The sequence below is a fragment of the Hyalella azteca genome, unplaced genomic scaffold (assembly GCF_000764305.2).
Source record: "Hyalella azteca isolate HAZT.00-mixed unplaced genomic scaffold, Hazt_2.0.2 contig10824, whole genome shotgun sequence".
In the NCBI taxonomy this organism is placed as follows: Eukaryota; Metazoa; Arthropoda; class Malacostraca; order Amphipoda; family Hyalellidae; genus Hyalella; species Hyalella azteca.
Genome location: NW_025940845.1, coordinates 1 through 8,375, shown reverse-complemented (window position 1 = coordinate 8,375; position 8,375 = coordinate 1). Strand labels below are relative to the sequence as shown.

General features: G+C 33.0%; 1 protein-coding gene across 1 annotated transcript; it reads right to left on the bottom strand.

The window, feature by feature from the left end:
- Positions 1-3,905: 3,905 nt before the first annotated feature.
- On the bottom strand, positions 3,906-7,329 carry LOC108670226. The gene is made up of 3 exons (XM_018157687.2): positions 7,250-7,329; positions 5,495-5,661; positions 3,906-4,643 (listed from the first exon to the last, which is right to left on the bottom strand). Exons 1-3 carry the CDS (start codon positions 7,307-7,309, stop codon positions 4,604-4,606), a joined length of 267 nt encoding a protein of 88 aa, XP_018013176.1. The 5' UTR covers positions 7,310-7,329; the 3' UTR covers positions 3,906-4,603.
- Between the last annotated feature and the right edge of the window lie 1,046 nt (positions 7,330-8,375).

Genomic DNA, 8,375 nt, shown 5'->3' with positions numbered 1-8,375 from the left:
GAAGATAAGAAAGCGAACCAGCTAATATCGAAACTTGAGCTATCATATCTCAACAAACAATTTGACAACACAGACGATAACATTTGTAACAGAAGTCGTCAACCTCAGTGCCGTAACAGAAACAGTATTGAGCAGCTCAACCATGATTGCAAGTGATAAGCTAGTACAAAGAACAATACAGGCTTCAGTTCTTATCAGCGGCGAAAGTCTGAAGAGAAGACAAAACAAAATTTCGAGCCATCTATCACGAAGTAAATACATAATATGAGATGCTTAAAACTGGGCAGGGTGGCCAATTGTGGTTAAAGTATTGCAGCAGTGAAGTGCGGGTTCGATCCCATCCTCGTGCGGCGATCAATTCCATTCTGAGAATCGAGAATTTACGAGGAGGCCGGGCGGTAAAGCAAAGCAAAAATGGGAGCAGTGAGTTGCGTGTTCGAGGCCGCAACAAGCTGTGAATGTTATGTGATGTTAAGAATCGGCGATAGGCCTACGGCCTAATAAACGCTGAAACTTTTATATTGCTATTATAGGTATTATTATTAAAACTTGCTAGTCCTTTGTTTGAATATCTGTTAATTTTATCAACCACATATCTGTTAATTATCAACGTTCTCTCCTGTTTTATCAACAGGAGAGAACGTCGAAGATACTTTTGCATTAATGTTGCTGGATTTAACAGAGTGGCTAACAAGAAACTTCTTATAGGCCATCACTGAATACTAGTGTAAAAAATCGAAGCATGAATGATACATAATTCATGCATCGTCGAAACCCTGTATCATCTCATATACGTTATTTAACGTAGTTTTCAATTAGCTGCTGTGAATGGAAAAAGTAGTTCCAGAAAAGAATATCTTTCGTCTGCAACCGAGACACAAACGAAAATTTTTGTTGCTCTACTGCACCAATATTGAGGGAATGAAGTCAATTATTATTCAAGTATCTCAGATCATATCATCCTCATACACAAAATATTGAAAAAATAAACCCTAACAAGAAGGGGGCTATAAGAATAAGATTAAGTAATAATCTCTTGCCTGCCTTAAGTGACACGAGATAATTCGCTCCTCCAAGAAAACCGCCAGCAGAAACAATTGAAATTAAAGCGACACAAAAGAAGAAACAGGAACAAAGAAGAAGGAAGAGTCGTACATAAAGGAGGACTTGAACAATAGACGAAAATTTTCCCGTCAGTCTTGAATAAAAAAAAGTGACATAGGTTATAGTGAATAAAGAAATTAAACTTTGATGACGAAAGCAAGACAGAACTTCCATAACATTTTCTTTACTTTTCATCAAAATCTGACGAGAAATTTTTAAACAACTTCTTGACTTTAGCATATACATGCAATGTAGCATGCATACGCTATACGGATAGCATGCATTGTGACCCTTAAACAAATTTTACACTTATGCCATTCAGAATTAAAAAGATTTCTCTACCGATATAATTTTTATTGGAAATTTTTCATTGTTGTAAAAAGCGGGACTTGTTTTAGTCTTCCTCCTTTGATAAGGACGCCTGTCGGAGACCACCACTGCCGTGCTTCAAATGGACTATCATGATCCCTTCCCTCAAGACCGTAGCCTACAACACTTCTTCGCCAATACTTTCAAAAAAGTTAAGAGATAGTAAGTTCATCAGCCAATCATTGACGGCCTTTCAAGCAAAATCCACCAATCATAGACAAGAAAATAGAACGTAAGTACTTACGTTCACTTAGCGAGTTTTGAAAGTATGGCCCCTGGACTGTAACATTATCAGCCGCAAGCCACCAGGCAGATCACATCCATTGAATTAGATCAGCACTCAGCACGCCCCCCGTAAGAATTGTCAACAGAAAGATGAATATCAAGAGTAACTAATCAAAAAAAGTTGTTCTTCGCCTCGAAGACAATCCGCAAATAAAATTTTAAATAGTACTATAAATTTTTTACAAAAATCCGAAAAAAAAAGACTACCCATTTTACTTAATTTTTGGAGAGAAATTACAGTGAAGAAAATCAATTTAAAATGTGCACTCACACAACAGAATTGATGACAAAATAGTGCTTAAAATAAATGTTTCATTATATATATAAGCAATTTACAATCAAAATTTAAAAACTCAACAAATCAAGGAAATCGTTATATTTTAACAAATACTAAGGAGCTCAGAGAGCAGTTGACCAGGGTGGAAAAAATACATTCATTAATAAATTCCATGTGACAAGTTTTGTTGTCTGTATGAAATTAAGTAATACATGAATAATTGTAATTAATTAATACAGAAAAAAATACCTGAAGCTAATTAACCCACATCAAAATTCCATCCGTAACTTAGTATTTAGAAATATTTAAGACAACACCAGTTTGGAGGGGATATCTAAGTTCATAAACAAACTTTCATTATATTCATAAAATAAATGTAGTAATGAAATTATCATATAAGACATAAGAGAATCCAATAAACTATGAAAATAATGAACTATGTTGCACCAATAAGTTTAAATAAGAGAGTCAAGTGATCTCAGATTTGTACCATGTAATCTGATGGATCATGAATTAAAACTGGACTTAATAAAAAATTTTTGTACACTGGACATACGTACTTGATTCTTAAGACAATTTCCTGTTGAATATAGTTCAGCAAGGAGTAGAGGTAGGACCGATGAATTTACATAAAAATTTTTACGCATATATAAACATCAAATATATATAATAAGAGGACCGACTTGGATATTAATTTATTCCTGACATTTGCAGGTTTCAAGAGAACTTTAGAAGAACTTTTCAAATTTAGGCTCCTAGGAGGAGCAATCAAACAGAAACATTGTTTTAAACAAAATTTAATAGTTCCCAAATAAATGGATTAAACTAAATAATTCAGTTACACTGTTAACAAATAAAACTATTTTAATACTGAAAATCAACCAATGTAAAATTAATTTCATAGTTAATACATTTAAATTGCGACTCTTAACTAATGCAGGCAAAAATATTAAATGCCTTCCTGCATCCAAGAAATAATTTTCTCAGATTTGAGCAAAAATGTGATAATGTATATAATTTGTGGCACCACAATTGACATCTTAAGTATTTAATAAGACAATTAAAAAATGTTCAGAAGATCCTTTTTTCCAGAATTAATAAACATAAGTAAGTTATATAAACTTCAAAAGCAAAAATGTGTTAATGTGTATAATTTGTGGCACCACAATTGACATCTTAAGTATTTAATAAGACAATTAAAAAATGTTCAGAAGATCCTTTTTCCAGAATTAATAAACATAAGTTATATAAACTTAAAAAGCACTAACTTAAAATGATGGAATTCTGTTGCCTAGTTACACCACATGGCGGTAAACATGAGGCAGCATATGAATCAATCACTGCAAAATAATATTGAAATTTCCTTAAGTTTGCCACAATATTATTCCATTAAATAATATTTTTTTTGAATAATATATTTAATATTCAATAATATTAATTAATTCAATTGAATTCAATTAATATATTTGATAAACTTGACAACTTAACAAGAACTTATCTTCATAACCTTGAAAAGAATGCAAACATAAGGACAACTGAAAAAAGACCATATAAATAAATGAAAAAAGTCTCAAAATATTTGATTTTTGAGAACAGTTAACATACAAACATTGGAGAGAATATAAAATTAGAAAGTTACTCCATTGCAGACTAATAAAGCTACCAGTAAAAATATTATCTCTTTCATCCAAGTTATATTTTCTTATCAAGAAAGTAAGAATAGAACACAACACATGGACAATAGTATGCAAATGTTAGTTCATGACAGCAGTAACAACTAAATATCCTAACCTTATATCTATCAAAATAACATCAGCAGCATGAAGTAAGGCCAAAATTGTTTCCTTTTAAAATAACAGTACACTTAAGGTAAAATTCATAGTAAATTTATTCACTAAATTCAAAAAATTATTGTCAGTAAAGCTACACTTTCATCACAGAACAAAGGTGCTTCCAATATTATATGTATCCTTAGGTCAAAAGTTGAAATTTGATTTCTATGGCTTCAATTATCAATGTTCAGGACTGAGGTTCAGCTGAATTGAATCAAAATTCCGTCACATAAAACCCATCAAATTTATAAATATTTAGAGAACTATCATTAAAGATGAAATGGTAATATCTCCCACCAACACCAATTAATGGTCCTTGCCAGTAATCAGTCTCGCCAATTTTTGGAAAATCGAATTCATTTCAATGCAGAGTTCAATAATTTGCAAGACGTGCATGCATGAATATACACTCTTGCCATTACTAAGAAGTATATCTAGGCACATAATAACTCAAGTGTAGTCTTCATAACTTGATTACGTAATAATTCAGGTAGGAATATCATTATCACTATGAAACAAATTTGTCCACATAGGTGGTGACACGTTAAATCACAAGCTACTGTAGAGTAGCTCATGTTCAAAGTCATACCTCGTCAAGTTTCAGCAGAAGACACACACAACAAACATTTGATTTAAATGGAAGAACATCCCATCCTCCAAATTCATTTTATAAATAACCTTATAGATACAGCTATTAATATTAATATTTGATGTATCTAATATTCTAAGGAGGGCTTCAGCCATTCCAATTCTTAGAAGAGTTTGATATGGTGTATCTGAAAGAGATCAAGGTTTAAATTAATGTAATGAGAAACAGAATACATTTGCCAAAATTCCATAAATTGTGATTAGTACCTACATGATTTGTTTAGATAACTAACCTGAGTTTATGGTATCATTGCAGCAGTTATAGGCTGTCCCAACTTCAATCAGCAAATTAACATATGCATGGGCAAGCCTCTGATTTGACTCTTCCAATATTCATTCACATTTTTGCCACACTTGTTTACCAATTTTATTTTCATCATTGAGTGCAATTTTATTCTAGCATACCAATTTTCCTAATTAAAGACACACCACATAACTATCATTCAAACCTCATACTTTATCTTCTATGGCTGTAGCATTAAATTGTTCTTTATTATTTTGAATTAAAGACTAATTACATTTTTTTTACTATCAGACTTGAATTTACCTTCATTTGTTGATACACCCATGCAGTTGAACTTAACAAACAAGATTTGATGAAACATTACTGAAAACTCGAAATGAAAAACATGAAATAACCATTGCTTTGGAAATTTGAATAAACATAAAGGGCATAGCAATCGAATAGAAAATGATGACATCTCTCAGATCTCGAAAAAAAAAAAATCATTTATAGCTGCACCTTAAAAAATGACCCTTCCATAATAACAACCTATCTATGGGATCTCTGCTAATGCAGAGCGCTATAGCTCGAGATCTAGATAGCTCTAGAATAAGTCTAGATCTAGCTTCCCCTGCTACCATACTGAAAGACCTAGTGCTTAATCATATTTACAGAGCAGTAAGAATTATGACTTTAGTTTGAGAAGTGAACAGCAATCCTATTGAATTTACTTTTGTACAGCTAAGCAATACTTACATCTTCTCCTCATTTGCTCGTCTGGAGCCAGCAGTGCTGTAGTAATGGTCGTAATGTGTAGGTGCTGGAGCCGAGGGATCTCTTGGCACAATTGGAAAGCAACACCACAAAATAAATGCAACAAATGCCACCAGGGTGCCAATCAGCAAGATGAAGTCTTCAATTGTCTGTAATCAAGAAATTTTGCTATCAAACAACACAAAAAAAAAAAAACTACCGGTAGATTCAATGCAACACATAATAAGAAAAAAATTATTACAAATGAACAAACAAAGAAAATGGTGATTGGTATTAATAAGGATATTCTCATCTACTGAAAATTGCTGACTTCATGCATTTTATAGCAACTTACTGAAATATTCCATCCATTAAAAATTGTAAACAAGGAATTTAAAAGCAAAGAAAACACAGAGCAAATTCACCATATAGATATTGAAAATGTTTTGGAGTCCAGCTCCATCATCAGTTCAAAAAACTAAAAATGAATAAAATCATTTTATTATATCAAAATTCCAAGACAGACACATAACCTAAACAAGACCTAACATTATATAAAAAAAACAGGACTCGACATTTTTTATTTTATTTTATTTTATTTTTTTTATATAATGTTAGGTCTTGTTTAGGTTTTATGTCTGCCTTAGAATTTCGATATAGGTAGGTTCAGTTCAGTTCAGTTCTCTCCGCGCCATAAGGCGCACAAGGCTTGGACGTCACTCCTCCACTGGGTCCGGTTTGCAGCTGCCTGCCGTGCAATGTTCCACGAGTTCCAGCCTGCTCGGTTTCTCTCCTCTTCCACCATTCGCCTCCAAGTTGTTTTTGGGCGTCCTCTCTTCCTCCTTCCTTCAGGTGCCCACCCGAGGGCCACAGCACAGTCGCTTGCTCTGTCCTTCCTCAACACATGGCCCACCCAGTTCCACCTCCGTCTCCTCACCACATCACTCAATGGTGATTGGCATGAACATGAATATTCTCATCTGCTGAAAATTGCTGACTTCATGCATTTTATAGCAACTTACTGAAATATTACATCCATTAAAAATTGTAAAACAAGGAATTTAAAAGCAAAGAAAACACCAAGCAAATTCACATATCGATATCGAAAACGTTTCGGACTCCAGCTCCATCATCAGTTTGGAAAACTAAAAATGATTAAAATCATATTATTATATCAAAATTCTAAGACAGACATAGGTACCTAAAACCTAAACAAGACCTAACATTATATAAAAAACAGGACTCTACCTTTTTTTATATAATGTTAGGTCTTGTTAAGGTTTTATGTCTGTCTTAGAATTTGGATATAATAATATGATTTTATTCATTTTTAGTTTTTTGAACTGATGATGGAGCTGGACTCCGAAACATTTTCAGTATCGATATGGTGAATTTGCTTGGTGTTTTCTTTGCTTTTAAATTCCTTGTGAACTTACAATATAAGCAGACTGATAATATAAGTACTCAAAAATTGTAAATATGATGAATTTTCAGGTGCATGACAAAGAAATTTGATCAAAACAGCAATAAAAATATCAATACCTTTATAAAATGGAAATCAAAATGAGGAAAATAAATTACAGAAAGTCAACATAGAATTCTATTTTATATATACCTATATAAGTAAGTGCAAGTAAGTATAAATAATAATTAATATATACGGTACCATTTTTCCTTGTAACACAATAGAATTGTAAAGAAAGATATTACAGCAGGAAAATACAGAGAGCAGCAGACAACACAACAACTCATACTCACAGGCTCTTCCCCTAACAATATGGAGTTCACTAGATAAACAAAGTCATCAAACGGAGTCATTGTGGAAATCTAGATTATCTGTAAAAAATTAAGATAATTAATTAATAAAGGATTACATTGACCCTACATTCTACATAATGAAGGCTCAAGTTAACAGGTCTCATTTATAATACCTCCAGGAAGGCATTAATAAATATTAAAACAGATGTATCTGAATATCAGATTTTGTCTGGATGGATGATGCAATGAATTCTGAAAACTGTAAAAATCACTTCACCCCAAAAGAAAAATGGTGCTCTTATACCAGCTCCAAAAGTGTAATTTGTAGTAGATTACTGATAGGCATTCATTAGAGGGAAACTTTATAGAGATCTGGCACTGTGTTATGTAAGCTCATTGCTGTGCTTAACCCTTTAGCAGGCAAGCATTGATATACATATACAGAAATTAAAATTTCAGAAACCATTTCAAGAAAGTAAGAAGTACCTATTACATGAAATATTTATTTGTATGTATTTCTAAAAGTTTTGAGTATTGAAGGTTTAAATCATACTTCAAGAATTCATTAAATGCGGTCAGTACACGAAATTTTTCTTAATGTGGACATTGCAGGTGGTGATGCTATGGATGGAACGATAGTCAAATAATATAATTAGTGATTGAGGCGTTATAAGGACGCCTAAAAAACAAACAGAAAGCTGTAGTTCAGTGGTTGGGCTTTTTGTGAGGCAATTCCAAGTGATCATATATGGTAACTTGCTTGTGAAAGGGTTAATCAATTATTAGCATATTTGTAATTTGGAAAGTACCATCATCATTGTTAGTAACTTAGCCACAGCATTCATAAGTTATGTTGCTGGCCTTCAAAGGAGACACTCCATTTTTTTTGTAACAAAACTGAGCCGCAGCTCATAGTGGAAGTATACATAATGGATGGTCTCAAAGTTCCCCAAAAGCTACTGTCATACCTAGTTCCTCATTGGCTGTGTAGGAACTGAGGATTGGAGGAGGGGACTCTCCATAAACTTTGTGCACCACCCACTGACCAGGGGGCAGGGCTGGGCATAAAACTCAACCAGGGGATTAAAAGAACCACTTTGTTTTCACAACAGCCAACAAACACTAC